Source organism: Podarcis pityusensis (genome assembly GCF_964106645.2).
Source record: "Podarcis pityusensis genome assembly, chromosome: 8".
Taxonomy (NCBI): Eukaryota; Metazoa; Chordata; class Lepidosauria; order Squamata; family Lacertidae; genus Podarcis; species Podarcis pityusensis.
Genome location: NC_138033.1, coordinates 11,250,480 through 11,268,313, shown reverse-complemented (window position 1 = coordinate 11,268,313; position 17,834 = coordinate 11,250,480). Strand labels below are relative to the sequence as shown.

The window sequence follows — 17,834 nt, the reverse complement described above, 5'->3', positions numbered from 1 at the left end:
ACTTTGCTTCTTGCTTCCCCCTCCCATTAAGCAGCAGTGACTCTATGGCTGGGAGGCTATTGCTGCGGCTCTACTTTCCCTGAAAGCTCTGCTTTCGTACCCCCTTTTTCTCCCCACATATTGTCAGTTGAGGGTCAGTTTCTGTCAGGACTGAGCACCTGGTGTTCTGCGGTTGCCTTGGAAAATCCAGAGAATGGGAACTAGCAGATTTAGGGAGGCGGGCTTTGCTCGCAGCCCAAAGTCAAAAGGAAACTGCTGGTTCATTGGGATGGGAAGTGAAGTGGATCTGAGCAGGGTTGCCACCTTTTCTTCTGGTTGCTACTCCTGTGTATTTCATGGCAACCTGATACATTGAAATATAGCAGGCGAAGCTTCATCTGGTATAGAGATGAGTGTTAGGTAGAGCTGCAGGTGTTGTGTGTCAGCCTGCTTTTAGTGGCATGGGAGCAGACCCAGGAAAAGGGGCGAGGAGGAGATGGCAACCATAAGCCCAGAGAGTTGTGTGCCTTCCCCCCTAGTCAAGAACAGAAAGTTTGTTTCCTGCTCATCTGTTCCTCACACATATATAAGGTCTGAGTTGTACCCAGGTTCTGTCTGACATGAGTTAGAGTTCACTTTATATGGTGTTCTGTGTGGAGGGTTGTTCTCCTAGTGGTTAGAGCAGGTGTGGTGTTTCCTCCCTTCCACCCCAAGACAGAGACATTGGAAATCTCCCTATTCTGGTACGGGGGGTGGGGGGAGAGATAGGACTACCCCCTTTGTTGTAGGAGGGGGCTTTGCCTTGACCCCCCCGACCCTACTCTCGACCCCCTGAGGGCGCAGCGTCCCCACCTCGCAGCATGGCTCCTAGCGGCCGACGCGGGCCTGACGGACAGGTCTGGCAATCGGGCAAATTGTGTGGAGGAGGTGGAGCATGAGGCCCAGTCGCCGAAAGCCAGCAAGGGCCAGCGCCTTGCAGGTCCTTGTCTTGGCACAGAGAAACCTCACTATCACATGTACACAGGGAATTTGGTGCACATGCTCCACTGGCAGAAGCACTTATGCATTGGCTGGCATGGCCATCCACCCTCCAGGTCTCGGTATCCTTTGCAAAACAGGGCACAGATGCATTTCAGTGCAAGGGTGCGTCTTCTCTTGAGTGCATTGTGTGACGAGTGCCTACAGATGAGACTGGTCATGGGGAGAATTTGGGGAACGGGCACAGGCTTCAGGGGAGGACAACCCTATTAAGTGGCTGTCTTAGGTGGTAGATGTGGGAAGTCACCTAAGGTGGCAGAGTGACAGGGAAATCTTCTGGCAAGCTATCTCACCTAGGTCCAACTGAAATAAAATGTGAGTAGTCCTCTTACACAGCTCCTGTTCCTTTAAATGAGGCTGTGCTGGAGAACGCCCCAATGGGTTGCGGGCCCCATGCTAATCCATGGGTGTCCCATGGGTCTCATTGGTCCACTGACTTCAGTATTGTCCACACTGACTGGCAGCGGCTCTCCAGGGTTTCAAGCAGGGGGCAATCTCAGCCCTATCTGGAGACACCAGAGATTGAGCCTGGGACCGTCTGTAGGCCAAGTAGATGCCACTGAGCTATAGCTTGGATTTTTAGACTTTGGACTTCATGGTCTTCTTCTATAATGGTGGTGGTGGGGGAGTTCTTAAGCTGGTAATGCTTCACTTACATTGATATGTGGCAAGCAGACCCTGCTGCATCTGTAGGTACTCCTGGGCACGTCTGACTCTGATGGCGCTACTGGACCCGCCTTGGTTTCCCGTGGTTCCTGTGTCTCCATCTTTCCTTTTCTGCTGTGTTTTGTCCCGGGCTGAAAAGAAGGAAGTGGCTGGTGGCTGTGATACAATTTGTAAAGTACTTTGCAGCCTTTGTGATCTGCACATCAACAACCATGCGAGATGGGTTGCCGCTCTTCCCATTTTACAGCTGGGAAACGAAATTGAGAGAAGAGGTGCTTGCTTGAGATCATGTTGTTGTGATCCTGTTTTAGGGGTAACACCTGAACCCACAATAGGCAACAGAGAGGAAGCCACCTTTCCCCCAAACGACACATTCTGCCTTCTGGCTCCAGTGTTGTGAACAGCCTGCCATTGCGATTGCAAAATTCTTTCGGGGAGAGGTTTGAGGCCCAGGGTGGGTGGGCAAAAGCAGAAGGTGGGCAGCTGACATTAATATTAATTCTGCTGCAGTATGTCCTGGGTGCTGGACAACAAGGAAGGGCAGGCCTTAGACCTACAGTATGGGATCTACTTTGCGTTTTACTAGCAGCTGCAAACCCACCTTTTGCAACCAGATGCAGAAGATGTAGAATTAAAGAACATGGCGCCTCTGAACAACGGCTGAGCTAATGGATTTGTTTTGAGTTCCAGAACTGAGCTGAACTCACAGTCCTTCCACACAAAAATCTGTTCCTAGTGACCCCAAGCTTTGTTCATTTCAGCAGTTCAACTGTGGGAAGGGGGGCTCATTTTGTTGTTGCTCTTGTTAAATAACTGGGAGCCAGAAACACTTGCTGATCTACTGCGAAAAGCCTGTCAGTAGATCCCAATTTATCTTCTGCTCACTTTTGCTGCACAGTACAGAGCTTTCAACCTACTGTAGAGTAAACCAATGTGGTGTAGTGGATTTGGATGTGGGAAACCCAAGTTCAAATGCCTACTCGGCCACAAAACTCATTGGAAGGGAGCAAGAGTCTATGGGCTTGTCCATACAATACAAGAGTGGAATGTGCATTTGCATCTACCTGTCTCCTTATTAATGTTGGCGGGTGTCCAACATTATGTCCTCCCCACCCTAATGTTGTGCAGGACCTTCCCCCACCCATTTAAATTCAAGGGTTTTTGTTGTTGTTCTTGGGTATTTTAGACTTTCTAAGGATTGCACAAGAACACCCAGCATTTAAAAGGGAAAGGTGTGAGAAACACTGGCATGGGGAGAAGGTTGTGTGACTGCGCCCTTGCATTAATGGGGAGACAGTCACAAATTCACATTTCGTTGCGGTGTGGACAAGCCCTCTCTTTGAACTTAAGCTGTCTCACAAGGCTGTTGATGAGGATGGGAATGCTGTGTGCACCAATACAGTCTGTGCACACCCTCCCATTTACTCTTCATCCAGTGCCCCCCCCCCGCTCCCCCGCTGGTTTGGGAAGTGGTATATGCACAATGTTAGCCACAATCCATATTTATCCTGCCGATTCTCATGAAAGACTGCATTTTGATGCGTTTCCTCCCAAACCGGCTTTGATCCGAATTGAGACAAAGAGCGGCCTTTCAAGCATGTAATGTGTATACACATCCACACTTGTTGGGAAGGGCAGGAGGTGAGTTTGAGGGCTGGCTGATGTCTTGTGAGGACGGGGTATAGGGAAGACTCAAGTGGAAAGACATGGACTTAGGGAAATGCTTTGAAGACAAAGGGAGGCAGAAGGTGGAATGTGGAGGGAAGAAAGAAAGAAAGAAAGAAAGAAAGAAAGAAAGAAAGAAAGAAGTGGGTTTATATAGAGAGAGGAGGTGTGTAGTTGAAGGCAGAGGAATACATGTAGCACTAGGCATTAGGGGAATGGGAGATGGAGAAGGAGATAAAAGTGCTCAAGATCAGATACGTAGGAAGATGGAAAAGGGGGTTTAGGGGAGAAGAGACAGCATCAGACTCCTGGGCAAATACGACTTGTGGAGAACACTGTGCTAAGCTGGGTGGGTTTGCTAAGGAAGCAGAACTTGGCCTAGTCCCCGTCCGAGAGAGGGATTCAGCTCTTGACCTTTGGGGGCTGTTCCCAACTCTAGGAGAGCGAATGGGGTCTTCAGTGGACTAGCTAAACCCATGGGTTTGTGGCACAGTGTGGGGCTAGAGAGAGGGGTGGAAATTAGGACTTGTGCCGCTGCTTCCAGCTCAGCCATTGTATTTGTGTGACCTTGGCAGGGAGTCTTCCTCCCACCTGCACCATTGAGGATGGCGGTGGAGGTACCTGCCTCTTTGTAAGTGGCTTCTGGAGGCCAGAGAGAAGGGATTTTGGTCACTTCTTGGTTCTTGGTCCAGGTTTTAGTTTAATGGTGTGGGGGGGGGGGGGAGAAGGAAATAAGTCCAGCTGTTCCCCCAGGTTTTGCTGCTGTTATTGCTTTTTTTTTGTTGAAAAAAATTATTATTACTATTATAGCTTTGCCAAGGCATGCTGAGAACTGCGAAATCGTGACACAGAGAGAGGGAGAGGAGAAAGAGAGAGAGACTAGACAGGGTGGGGATGTCACCTGCCCCCCCCCTACCATTCCACCACCCCCCAGTCTGCTGCAACGCAGAAACCAGGGAATGGAATAGGAAAGAAAATGAAATGCGTCTGAAGCGAGGAGAAGGGAGAAATCGTCGGGTGGAAAAGGTGGGGGGGAGGGCGAGAGAGCCAGCGAGTGAGCGAGAGGCCTGGCCCTGCCGTAGCTCCAGCCCCCCTCTCTCCCCCTGCACAGTATCGATCGGCAGCCGTGGCTCGAAACCATTTTCATTGTCAGGCGCTTGGGCTGACGGATGCCCCCCCCAACAAAGCGCAGCCGCTGGGGGATGGGAAGGGATGCTGCAGCTTGGGGGCTGGTTCCCCACACCCCATCATATTAATCCTATTTATCATCCCTGCTTCAGTTTTATCCCTCCAAAATAATATCTCACTGCAAATTCCAGTGTCCCCTATTCCTCTCCCTTTCTGCCCCCTGTCCCCCACCCTTTCTTTTCTTTGTAGTTTGTTGAAGGGGACCATTGTTCATCGGAAGCCCCCCCCCCGTACATACCCGTTTCTCAAATTTCCCTTATCATAGGGGGCATACTCCAGATCCCTTAACATGGATTAGTTACCCCTTAACACAGATTAGCTATCCCTCCTTACTCGCAGCCAGGACCGTTAAAGAGAGGCAAAGAGGACAGGATTTCTTTTTCACCCTTTCGATGTACGCTTATGGGTTAAATGTGATTCTCAGTGATATTGGGGGTGGCGTGAGCATGGGTTTGGAGTCTGGGAATAATTCCCAATGTACTAAACCCATATCAAAATTGAGGAAAAGTCCCAGTATATGTACCACCTCCCCTCACCATGTATTGCCAGGCGTTGTTCTGTCCTGATCGCAGACCGAGTGAGAATTATATATAGTTTAACTGATGGTTTATCGTGCTGGACCATGTATTGGGATTCAGGTGCTGGATCACGACTTGTGTCCCAGACTGGGGGTGACAGAAGGGAACAGAAGCTTTGTGGGCACTTAGAACAGTTTCTGAAACATGTCATAAGGAGAAATCTGGAGATATGAGTGGAAGGTGAAGGGAAATACTCAAGTGTGCAGTTGTACACCATGCACATACAGAGGAGGTGTTCTGTGGTAGCTACTCTCTCACAATCCCGGATACATAACGTGGGCCGATGCAACCATTTTTGGCTAATTTGTGATTAGAAACCCATCTGACTTCTCAGCAGGACGAGAGGATTGTGTGATTATTCCAACCCCATCTCCAGATCACCTCTCCTTCATCCTCAGAAAAGTTCCAAGTGATCCAGAGACTGAGTTGTTGAAATGGGTGTTGAAATAATCCCATAAGCACGCTCCGTCATGTAGCAAAGGGAGCTCGCTTTGGCTTCCCACATCGCAAATGAGCAATAAAGCAGTTGCGTGAATCAGTTCTGATGCGTGCTTCTACTTTCACATGCAGGCATATTTATTAAGCCACACTCCTTATTCATTATCCTATATTCTTTCATGTTTAACTCCACCATCATGTGCACCTACTCGTTTGTGTACACGTCATCCTGAACATGAATCAATGCTTCATCTCACATGCTTGTGCCTTATAATTTTATTTCTGGGCTTTTTCACCCTAGTTTTTCTCCCCATAAATCTGCTCAAAACACACTTTTACACTTGAATACTAACTGGCAAACATTCTCTCTCTGTGTGTATGTCTCTCTATTTCACAGACGCTTCAGTTCAGCTTGATGATACTTTTGAATTGCAGGAGAAAGTATAAATACCGTATTTTTTGCACCATAACACTCACTTTTTTCCTCCTAAAAAGTAAGGGGAAATGTCTGTGCGTGTTATGGAGGGAATGCCTACCGGTGGCATGCCTACGGATTTTCCTCCTCTAAAAACTACGTGCGTGTTATGGTCGGGTGCGTGTTATAGAGCGAAAAATACGGTAATCAAAATGAACTTCACAAGCTGAAAAGGCTTGTGTCCCCCCCCCCCTTTCCTACACACGCTCGCACAAACATTCAGTTTAAATTGTCTTTCATGGCCCATTTCTGCCTGCATCTAAATAAAGTTTCATCATCTTTGTAGCACATCTTCATAAGGGAGTTTCCTGCATTTTCAAATCTGCTAGGAGAGCTAATCAAAAGTAAGCACCCCAAGCTGCCATTACAAATGTATCAGCACAAATGTTTGCCTGAATGAGTAAGGAGGATCCTTTCCCCCTTTTGAAAAAAGTGATGTTAGATACTGAGCATTTAAAATGGTAGAGTTGGAAGGGACCCTGAGGATCATCTAATCCAACCCCCTGCAATGCAGAAATATGCAGCTATCCCATATGGGGATCAAATCTGCAACCTTGGCATTATCGGCACCATGCTCTAACCAACTAAGCCATGAAGGACTTGTTTAGACGAGGGCACAGCATTGGCACATAACTGAAAGCATGTGAAGCAATGAAAGGAAGAAAGCAGGATTACGGGGCAGGAGGGTTTGCACAGGATTCTGCTGCATGGACTTTGCTTCCTGCCCTGAGTCCATGATTTCTCCCTGACCCACTGTGGACTACCTGGGCCTTTGGCATGTTGTTACCATGGGCATAGGATTTGCTTGGTGTGTCTGATTTCTTGAATCCCTGCCCTCTAAATTCAGATATTTAGAGGGAGCTTCGGGCTTTTTTAGTGGTGCTAGAACAGGCACTTTGCACACGATCAGAATCAAGCTACATTACCGAGCCTAGGCATTGAAACAAGAGTGCTGAGCTTTGGCTCTGATTAGACCAGGGGATTATCCACACTGAAGGAAAATGTGGATCCTGTCTTGTTGTCCCGGACCTTTCCTCCTTTAAGTGCAGGGTCTTTCAGTTCTGGGCTTTTTGGAATTTTGAAGAATGGGGGGACCCAACAATTTAAAAGGGAAATGTCCAGGACAGCACTGGGATGGGAAGGATGTCATGTGGATGCCCCAACATTAATGGGGAGAGAGGCAGGTGCAAATCCACATTTTGGTCCTGTGTGGACAAGCCCTTTTTAAAATTACCCCTCCACACGCATCCCACAACTACAGTTGCAAATATGCTCACAGAGTTCGTTTCCTTGCAATCAGTGATGGTTATTTATAGTGCATAAAATAAATGAAGTGCCACACAGAAATTAAAAATGGTCCAAATGCTTCTGGTGTAATTGTTGGCAAGGCACAGATGGGAGGGAGACAAGAATATTCTTTTTAAAAAGGCATTCATACAAATGTGGTGATTTGATGCCCCCTTTGCTTTCTCCCTTATTTATTTTTTAAGATTTATAAAAACAAAAGAGATATCAAAGGACGAAAAAAGCAAGAGGAGGAGTATTTTAAAAGGAAAACAACAACCAAATAAGACCACATAGGAAAGAGCTATCCCAGGCTGTGTACACATTACCAGTTAAAAATTCCGCTAAGTGGTTCTTTTTCTCTATTCAGATTGAAGCTGCTTTGGGGGGAAAACACATCAAAACGCAGTATTTCATAAGAAACGACAGGAGAGATATGGATTTTGGCTAATGTTGTGTGTACAGCCATTTCCCAAACCAGCAGTGGGAGCGCACTCGGAGTAGAGCAAACGGAAAGAAAAGATGATAGCAAAATCAAAACATTCCCTTCTGTCCCAGCTACACACATTTTTAAAGACCATCCCCACGGCTGCTGATTTCTCTGCACACATGGTTCTGCATGTGTAGGGAGGCTGGAGCTGGTGAAGATCTGAGTGCTTTGGGAAGCTGGAAACTAGCACTAGTGTGTTGAGGAAGGTTTATTTGACATAAGGCATGTATGACACATGTGTGTTTAAGGCAGAATTTAAGGAGAACAAACAGTGTTTGCTGTTGCAAAAGGAGAGACAAGTGTGAAAGTGCAAATAGTAAAAATGTGCTGACAACAAGGACTCTGTGTGTATGTGAAGAAGCAAATGAGTATGAAAAAAGATGAGGACAGAAATGTGGACAGCCAGAAGAGGAGTGTAAATGCAGAGAGCTATAAACGCACAAGCAAAGTGGAATAGAGTTATCCTTCCAGTTTCGCTCACATATAGTGCATTGCAGGGGGTTGGACTAGATGACCCCTTGGGGTCCCTTTCAACTTTACAGTTCTGTTATTCTGTAACCAAGTCTTTTTCATGTATGCCTCACAACCTGAAAGCATTCCCTTCTATGCTATCTATAGAGCTTCGGAGCTTCTGAGATTTCAAGTACTTTCAATTCTGTCTTTGCAGCAAAACGGTCCAGAAAGTTGCATTTTTTAAAACAGATGAATGTTAAGATTATCTGAATGCCAAAATCTGTGCCCACAATTTCTGCAGATGTCCTATGTGGCTGCAGAACAGGGGGGCACATACGTTCCTGCCTACAGTGCTTCAAGGTTTATAGCTAGTTCACACAGCCATTTCTGGTTTGGTTTTACACAGTGAAACCCTAACATGAACCACACAATGTTGCTCAAAGTTGGCAAGGCTAGGATATGTTGGATTGTAATTCAGACACCTGTTGAAATTTGGTGACCATGGTCCAAAAATGAGATCTGGATTGATTTCACATTGAAAAATAATCCAGAAAGGGTCACATTAAACAGTGTGATTTAGGTATGTTATAATCCAGAATGGCCGTCCTAACCTATACTGCTCATTGAAGTAGCACACAGCCATATTGCTGAATTTGGGAAATGCCGAGGGTGAAACCCACACCTCATCAAGAACATAACATTGGCTAGAATCCGTTTTTTGTATCTGCCAATGCATTCACACGGTCATGCAGGTGTGTGATGAATGACAACCACCTAGTTTGTGAAGGCGTCATGTGAAAAGGTCTGAAGAAATAAAGGCTACCTCAGGATTAAAAGCAATACCTGCCTTATATCAAGTGGTTGTATGAATGCATTGAGGGAGGGACTGTGACTCAAAGGGTCCTAGAATGAATCCCTAGCAACTCTCATCAACCCTGTCCATTGGCCATGCTGATGGGGGCTGATGGGAGTTTTAGTTCAGCAACATCTGCACCCTTGCCCTAAATGGCTCCTTCTCAAGCCCAGAGGCCAAACTCCAAGACTGGGAAGATCCATCAGGGAATGCCAGAACTCAAGCCTCTCATTTTTGAACTAGGGTGACTCCTTGCATGCCCTGTGAAAAGTCCCTGTTCTGCACAAATATTAAAGTACACATTGGCTTCCTTTGCCTTTTATATTGCACACATGCCTTGGAAAGTGCATCTGAATTCTGCCTTTCTAGTGCTAAGGGGCCTGAATGCAGTGAAGGATTGGACTTCTCTATATTTAACCAAGGAGCAGGTTGTCATGCAGGGGGTGGGGGAAAGTTCATTTGCCAAAAGAAGTCATAGTCAGGTTATTTACACACCACATTTTCCACAACTACATCAGTGCTGAAAGTGCTTCGTGTAAAAACATTCAAAAACAGTTAACATAAAAGCAAAGTCTAAATAAGTAATACAATAACATAATGAAAAGTATAATTTAGCTACAATGCTAAAAACAACAACCCAGTAATTTCTACATCAACATTTAAGGGAGCATACAGCTCAAGGAAAGGATACCAGTGACTTCACATCCAAATTTAACATCGACACACTTTGCAATGCCAACACCCCTTTTTATACCTCAGGCCAAAAAGCCAGCAAATCCTCTCAGAGTTGTTCCAGCAGCCTCTGCAAAGGGGCCGTAGTAGAGCATTACCTGCCCTTGTGAATTCTGTTTCAGTTTTACCTTAACTGGGCTGTGGTGGACGCACTGCCTTTCCAAAGGGATGGAGACCATGTACCTGTGTGGCACAGTGGGGCGGGACTCAAGTCACACCCTGGTCCTTCTGCACCAGTGTTCTTCCAGTTTTTGTGGTCCTTTTACAGTAACTTTGAACTTGCCATTTCCACCACTTGTAGAAATCCACTGCCTCCTTCACCTGGACACCCCCAGGTTGCAGGTTTTGGCCTATAGCAAGCAATGGGCCTAAATGTTGTGTACAGCGCTTGTGACAATAACTCTTCAAATTTGTCCATGGAATGTTTTAGTGCTGAAGCTCTCTGAGGGTAAGTTCTAAATATTTCCCCTCCCTTCTGATCAACTCTTTAAAGGTGCAGAAGTCCCACCAGCTCCCCTTTTCAAAGAGTGCCAGATGTGAACCACACTCACAAAGGGATAATTGGGAGGATGCAGTAAGGCTCCTGATTATTCCTTTGCCAGTGTGTGCCAGTTAAATTTGGTGCCTGATGCAAGCCACACTACTTCAGCTGGGGTTGGGTGATTTGCCCATGCACCATGGATCAGCCCCACCCATCTGTCAAACGTGGCTAATGGTTTCAGGCACAATTTGACCCAGAAGTGGTTCCCTAGCCCTGTCTCAAAGGTACACGAGCTCTCTTTCCTACTTCGCATCTGGTTACCTTAGCCTTAATCAAAGAATGCAGATTCTGTGGCACTCTTGATGTTGTTGTATTCCAGCAACTTCCATCATCCCTGACTGGGCCATGTTGGCTGGGGCTGATTGGAGTCAGAGTCCAACAATATCGTTTACCCCTTCTTTGCCTTTATCTTCAACGTGAAGCCATGGTTTGTGTGTACTTGGCCTTATATGACACACACTCTGCACATGCTCACAGGCAATTTCTTTGCCCCTGCCTTGTGGTCTGTCAAAAAACAAACCTGCCAATTGAGCAAAGATGTTAATGCGGATACTGTGAACAGACTGGGGACAAGCAGGGCCGCTCGCTTGCGTTAATGTCCTCTTGTCAACACCCTCTGGTCTAAGAAACATGAAGCTGTGTCCCAAGAGAAGGCGCTTAAGGAGGGGAAAGACCTCTCTGTAGGACACAGCAGCCAAGAAGGCCTCAGGCCTAGACCTAGGGCTAGGGTTGCCACTGAAATTTCACCTGAAGCAAAATTCGAGGCAAACATGCGTTGTGTTCCTCCAGAGGCGAAACACCCAAGGGAACTCAGAAGGGCACTGATGAGATGAACAACGTTTCACGGTGATCTTTTGCCACCACATTTCACTCAAAGTGAATTTTGGAGCTTGGAAATTCCGGGGTTTCTCCTCAGGCGAAACGCCTGGGGGGAAATCTCAGGAAAGCTAGAAGTTTCGACACAACCAGCAAAATAATATAGATAACAATCTACAGCAGAGGTTTGAATACCCCTGTGCCATGGACCCAGGCTTCTTTAGAGGAGTGCACCTGCAAATATTGGTGTGGAAATTGCCAGCCGCCTATACAGGCAAGGGGAGAGATAGTGAGCCACAGACCCCCTCCTTCTCTCCCTGCACTCCACCCCATAACTTGTTGTGCCTTCTGCCACCTCACCCCCCCAAAACCTGCCCCATTCCCTGTACTTTCCCCCCGCCTGCTGCTCCCCTCCCCCGCCCTGCTCCCCCGGGAGCGCACTCTAATAATGTATTTGATCGACTGGCGGCCGCGGACAAGCGATTATTGTCTTGTAGGGAGTCAAAAGTATTGATCGGGGGAGAAATATGAGCAGCGCGATGGAGCCGGCGCGTCACATACAATAACCACAGCCCCGGGGGAGCGCCCGCGACACCGGCCGTCTCCTCTCATTACCGCCCGCCTCAGCCAGCCGCGGGGACAGGGAGACAGGGACCGGGCAGGGCGACTCTGCTCTTGCCCCTCAATGCTGACCCGCAGGCCTATTGCTATTCCAGCCACAGGTTCCTCATAGACGGCATGGGTTGTGAGCTGGGGGGGGGGTAGGGAGCATGGCTGGCTCCTTAATGAATCTCTTTGCCCCCCTGAACAGCTCGGCTGGTGTGTCACAGTCGCAACCTGTAGCTCTCCACTCCAGCAGAAAGAGGTCCTAATACTCAAGGTGGCCTGGGAGCGGGCATCTCTTCTGACCTGAAAGTCTGAGGATCTAATCCCAGAGATGTGGTGAGGTTGCTCTGTACATGTTCAGAGGCCCTCTGAGCTAAACCTTAGGTCAAAGGAAAGCCTGCCTGCGATCACATTCCCAAACTGGTTCACATCTCACAACTTTGATACCCTAGTTTGAGGGCAAACTTCAGCCTTCTTCTTGTACCCTGCATCAATGCATCGGCATCCCACTGTCTAGCAACTGCTGCTGACCTAACTCACAGTGAAGGATGCAGTGAGAATGGAGCATGAGGACTTTTTGCTGCCAGTCTAATTCGGGAACTCCTACTCCAAGAATTAAATACCGGTCCATTGTTCTTTTGTCACGGTAGAGTCAAACAGCCTTGGTTGCTTAGACTGCAGTCCCAAGCCTCCTAACCAAGCAATAACTCCCATTAAATTCAATCGGACATAATTCCAAGTAAGCATGTTTAGGATTGGGCTGCTGAAGTTTAGTTTAGTTTTAGTGATAGATCCCCTCTCTCAAAATCACAACTGCAGTGTTCCTATTTTGCAGGGCAAGAGCTGTACAGTACTTTCAAAGTTGCAAAACTGTTTTCGCAGTTTTTCATTGTTGTTTGCAATGACTCTGTGAGGCAGGGCACTGTTCCCATTTTACATACATACTGTTGTATGTATTTTACATACATACTGTTCCCATTTTACAGGGACTGACATTGGATCACTGGCTTAAGGCCTCTCAACGAATAACTTGTTTTAATCCATGCTTTCCTGCTTTTGTTCACAAGCTGCTGGGCCCTTTTAAGTGAACATGTATATAGAGCTGTCTTTATATAAAGAGTTCTTCTAGTCCAGTTATTGCCTACTTTGACTGATGGTGTCTCTCCAAGGACTCAAACAGAGTTCTTTCGCTTCTTTGCAATGTTGAGACTTTTAAAGTGAAGACATCAGGCTGGAGTCTAAAACATCTGGAGGGCACTAGGTTGGAGAAGGCTGCTCTGTTAGTTCTGGTGTGTGGTGTGTGTGAAGTTTCTGTTACTCTGGGGCTCATAACCCTCTTATTCCAGCCCCTGGGCTCTCTAAACTTACATAAGCAGCTGTGGATATGTGCTTTTAACTCCCATACACCCAATTAGTCTAAGCCTAAATTAGTAGAGGCATGTGTGTGATTTTCTGGACGGCGCAAGTTTTACTTGAAATGGGTTAGAGCAAAGGTGTACAAGATGGGATTTAAGCAATTTTCTGTGTTGGAAAATTGTTATTCATGGGCTTGTTAGGGGCATAGATTGTAGGTGTGTCTGGGTGGCCATGTGTCACGCAGTGTTCCTGGATGTGTGTGTGCACAATTGCTTTCTTGTGTATTTTAGGGGCTTTGCCCCTGGGCGAAGTCTGGCCTCTCATTTGCCAATCCTGAAGGCAAAAGTGGGATGTGGATAAGCAGAACATGTGGCAATGAGACTTGGCAGCTGGTGAGCATGAATTGGGGCCTTTGCGCTTCAACCCTCACTCCAGAGTGGCTCTCTGGCAGAACTAGTTGCTGATCTGAGCTGTGAATACAAATGGCTTGCTCCCACGTAGACATTGCATATAAGGGGTTCATGGAGAATAAAACTATCAATGGCTACTAGCCATGATGGCTGCGCTCTTTCTCCATTGTCAGTGGCAGTAATGCTTCTGAATACCAGTTGCTGGAAGTGAGAGTGCTCTCTTGTGCTCAGGTCCTGCTTGCAATCATCCCAGAAGCATCTGATCGCATCTGGTTGACCACTGTGAGAACAGGATACTGGACTAGATGGGTCATTGGCCTGATCCAGCAGGTTCTTCTTACGTTCTTATCTTGCATATAGTAAATAAATGATCTCAGGTCAGACTACTTGCATTCCGAAAACCTCTAACCAATGATAAATCCATAATTATCACTGTCTGTATTTCTCTGTTTTTTCTTTCCTTCCTTCTCACTTTTAACAACTCCCCCCCTCACCCCATCCCAAGCCATGTATATCTTTACCTGCAGCTCCAGATAATTATTTCATACATCTGATGAAGTGAGCTGTGGGTTCGGTCATAATAAATGTACTAGTCTTTAAGGAGCCGCAAGACTCTTCATTGCTTTTGCTGCAAGAGACTCGCACAGCTACCCCTCTGAAAAAAGCAAAACTCAGGGTACTCCTGGCTGTCCAAATGTGTGAGACTGTGAGTAGTAGTGTTTGGTGGATGCACTGATGCTTTTGTGTGTGTGTGTGTGTGTGTGTGTGTGTGTGTGTGTGTTCGTGCATGTGTCACATTGCCGAGAGCGAATGTGATGGTCATCATGTGCAAGGGAGAGCCGTTGGGTGGGACCGTGCTGTCTCTCAGACTGGAACAGGCCACATCGCCACAGGTGAGTGTGAGAACTGGTGGCATGCTGCTTCCCCCCAGTGGTGAGTTGGCAAAAATGCAGAACCAACTGCTAGCATCGAGCAGCAGCTATCTGTTGTCTTACTTACTTGGCTTTTATGGGGCTTAGAGCTTATCCACATTTACCTTTTGCCCCACTCATTCCAGGCATAGGTCCATGCTTTCAAGCGCTGTGTCTGATTGAATGCTAAAGAGCGGGCTTTTGCAGGGAAAGCTCTGGGACAAAAAAAGGGGCGCTCAGACGCAGAGCTTTAAAGTGTGGACCGTGTCTGGAAAGAGCAGAGGAAAGGTAAGTGTGGATAAACCCTGAGCCCCAGAATCTGTTTCTAATGCCAGAGGTCAGCCCTAGAGCATATGATGCAATAAGAAAACTGCCTCTGAGTATAAACAGAGTGGTTTTCTCTCATCACCAGTTAACCACAGCCAGGCCCCACATTTCTGATGTTTGGGGCGGGTTTCCAGGGTTCATCAGTCTGGAGTCACCTCAATTGTAAAGACAGAAAGGTGGTTCTTGTCTCTTCAGGGATAACTAAACCTGGTTGAGTAGATGCCTCACCATCTTAACATAATAAGCTCCACATTGAGTCGTCCACAATGAGCTGTGAGGATATTCAGTTAAGAAGACCATCATTATGAGATTTCCTGTAAGAGGTAGGATGGGATTAGGATTGCTAGGTCCAGACCCTCAGAGATCGCATTTACCGTTTCAGGGCTGTTTCTCTGTCTTATCATCCAGACAGTCTGAGTCCTGCTGTACCACCTGGGGACCCGAGGCACTTGCCTAGGGCTGTGTACACATTACTGGCTTAAAACACAGTTAGGCTGCTTCCCCCCCTCCCTAAAATCAGATCGAAGCTGGTTCTGGTTGGGGGTTGGGGGAATGCATAAGAATGTAGTTTTTCCTAAGAAATGACAAGGCAGATACAGAATATCTATGGATTGTGACCAACCTGGTGCGAACGCTGCTTCCCAAAGCAGTGGTGAGGGCACACAGGATGCAGTGCAAACAGGATTGTCTGTACACAGCCCTGGACAGCATTTCTCCATCCACCACCAAAGGGGTTCAGTTTCCTTTTTCCCCAGTCCCACATTAGCACGCATGCTTCCGCTGCTAAGGACATGCCAACCAATAGATAGGGATTGTGACAGCAGCTGCAGAAGGAGTACCTAGTAGGCCTGGGAGCCAGGTTTTAAGGATTGTCTGGATGAACAAGTCCCTGACCCAAGAGAACTAAAGTCCACTGAGAGGTGTCGGGGCAGTGGCAAGCTGGAGGTCGATGGGAAATGTGTTGTACATCCAAGGGAGGTCCTAAGGCTCTTGACAAGCTATTGGCTATAAGCAGTATTTGAGGTGGGATGTAGGACTGGAGTTGCAGGATCTAGTTTGTGTGTGTGTTTTGGGGAGAGGAACCGTGTTGCTGTTTTAATCTTTCAGCTAGCATGCCAAAAAGATTATAAATGGTCCCACCCACATTGGGGGACTGGGGCTGGGCATTATTCCAGATTCAAGAGAAAATTTGTCTGTGCTCATGCCCAGGTATGTAGTACAGCATATGTGAGAGAATGTGGTGCCGTGGTGAGTGCATTTTGCATGAATCCTTCATACCACATCTGTGTTGGGTGTCCAGGAGTGTATGCATCAGAGCCCTGGGTATGGCAAGCACAAAGGGGAGGGCAATTACCTGTGGGCAACAAGGGTAATTGGCAGGTAACACACATGCCCACGCACATGTGTTTGTTGTGTGCCAGTCCTTGCAGTGTTCTTTGCTCCCACCCCCCAACATACCGCTATGGCTTCTTCCTCCCAGCTGCTTCCTGCCACATTCACTGTTCTTGCTTCTGAAGCACCACGGGACTCCCCCGGCTCTGCCCCAAGCTCAGAGGCCCTTCCTTGTCCCGCCATCCGCTCTTCCCCTCTCTGGAAGAGGTACCGGCTGTCAGCGGCAGGCAGGGCTCTCCAATGCTCTCTCTCCTGCACCAGAAGCATCGTTGCCATGGTGAACTCAGGGCTGTGGGCGGCAGGTAAGTGCCAGAGGATATACTGGTGCCAAACTGAGTGCATGGGCCACAAACAATGCTGCCCCTGTCACACCCCACTTTCAGCACTTTTTGAAAACTATTGTCTATCGCCAGCCCTGTCTTCTCTGCAGCTCAGTGCAAAGGTGAAGAGAGAGGATAGGGTTAGGGGAAAGAGACTCCAGTAGGCCTGAGGTTAGGGCTGGAGCATGGAGTTGGGGATAAGCAGCAAAAGCACACTGGGACTTACGGGTGAAATGTATTTGAAACAGAGGGGAGGATTCTAGCTTTTCTCTAGTGGGGCTCCTGTGCCCAAGAGCTCCCTGCCAGGCAGAAAGCCATCTGGAATGTCTTTGTCCCTGCATAGAGATGTGGGCTTGGGGGTGGGATGGGGGGAAGCGCCACACCTGTTAAAGTCACAGGAGCCCTGCTGGGGAAAAGGTGGCAACCTGACTAAGAGCACAGGCCAAGATTTCCAACTTTGCAAGCAACCACAGTAGCTGTGCCTTCAGCAACAACTTGATGTACAGCCATTAGCAAGTGATGCTTATCTCCTTGCTGCGAAAAGTTTCACTTGCTGATTTCTGCAGAGGGAGGTACTGTTAAAAGCACAAGCTCTGGTCACTATACAAACCGAGCTGGCTGCGAGGATAGTCCCAAACTTATTTCTATCCTCCAGTGTACTGATGAAGAACCTGTGGCCCTTGTGATGTTGCTGGGCCACAGTTCCCTTTAACCCTGTCGATTGAACGAGCTGGCTGGGGCTGACAAGAGCTTGAGTCCAACGGCATCTCTAGAGTCACTGCTTCCCCATCATTGCTGCAGTACTGTAGATTGAAGCAAACAAACCAGTTTACTCTCCCTGTTCCCCTCAGGCTTCCAAATTCCTGCAAGGCTTCCTGAAATCCAATGAGACAGCAGGCTGTCCCATGCAAAAGAAGACACTGTCCCTGTATCTGTCATAGCTGCTTGCATGGTACTATTTTTGCAGGAACGAAAACAGATTCCCTTTCCTGCAAAATGACTAAAATGGCTCAGAGCTCTTCCTTCCTTTGTATCTGGCTACCCTAGCTGTTTCCATCCCAGTGTTTTCCTGCAGAGGGTGCTGTAGAGAGCCAAGACAGGAGAATGAGGACCGGCTGCTAGGGGTAGGAGGAGCGCTGCCCGGAGGCTGGTTTCTGGGCTTCTGTTTTTAGCTGGGGTTTCAGTAAATTGGAGTCTGTTTTTAAAACATCTAAAAATGTGAAAGGGAAGCAGAAGTGAAAGCCAGCAAAGGGTGGCCGGCAGTTTGGAGGACTGCGGTGGAGGAGGGGAGAGGCTGGAGAAGCATCATCTCTCAG

General features: G+C 47.7%; 1 protein-coding gene across 9 annotated transcripts in view; it reads left to right on the top strand.

The window, feature by feature from the left end:
• POU2F2 (POU class 2 homeobox 2) overlaps positions 1 to 17,834 on the top strand; it is a 102,612-nt gene that overhangs the window by 51,271 nt on the left and 33,507 nt on the right. The window contains exon 1 of one of the 9 annotated variants that reach the window (XM_081018815.1): positions 16,404 to 16,500. The exons of the other annotated variants lie outside the window; for them this stretch is intronic. Within the exon in view, the coding sequence (XP_080874941.1) occupies positions 16,473 to 16,500 (28 nt within the window). The 5' untranslated portion in view covers positions 16,404 to 16,472. Of the gene's footprint in view, positions 1 to 16,403; positions 16,501 to 17,834 lie in introns of those variants that run through there. 9 annotated transcript variants of the gene reach the window in all.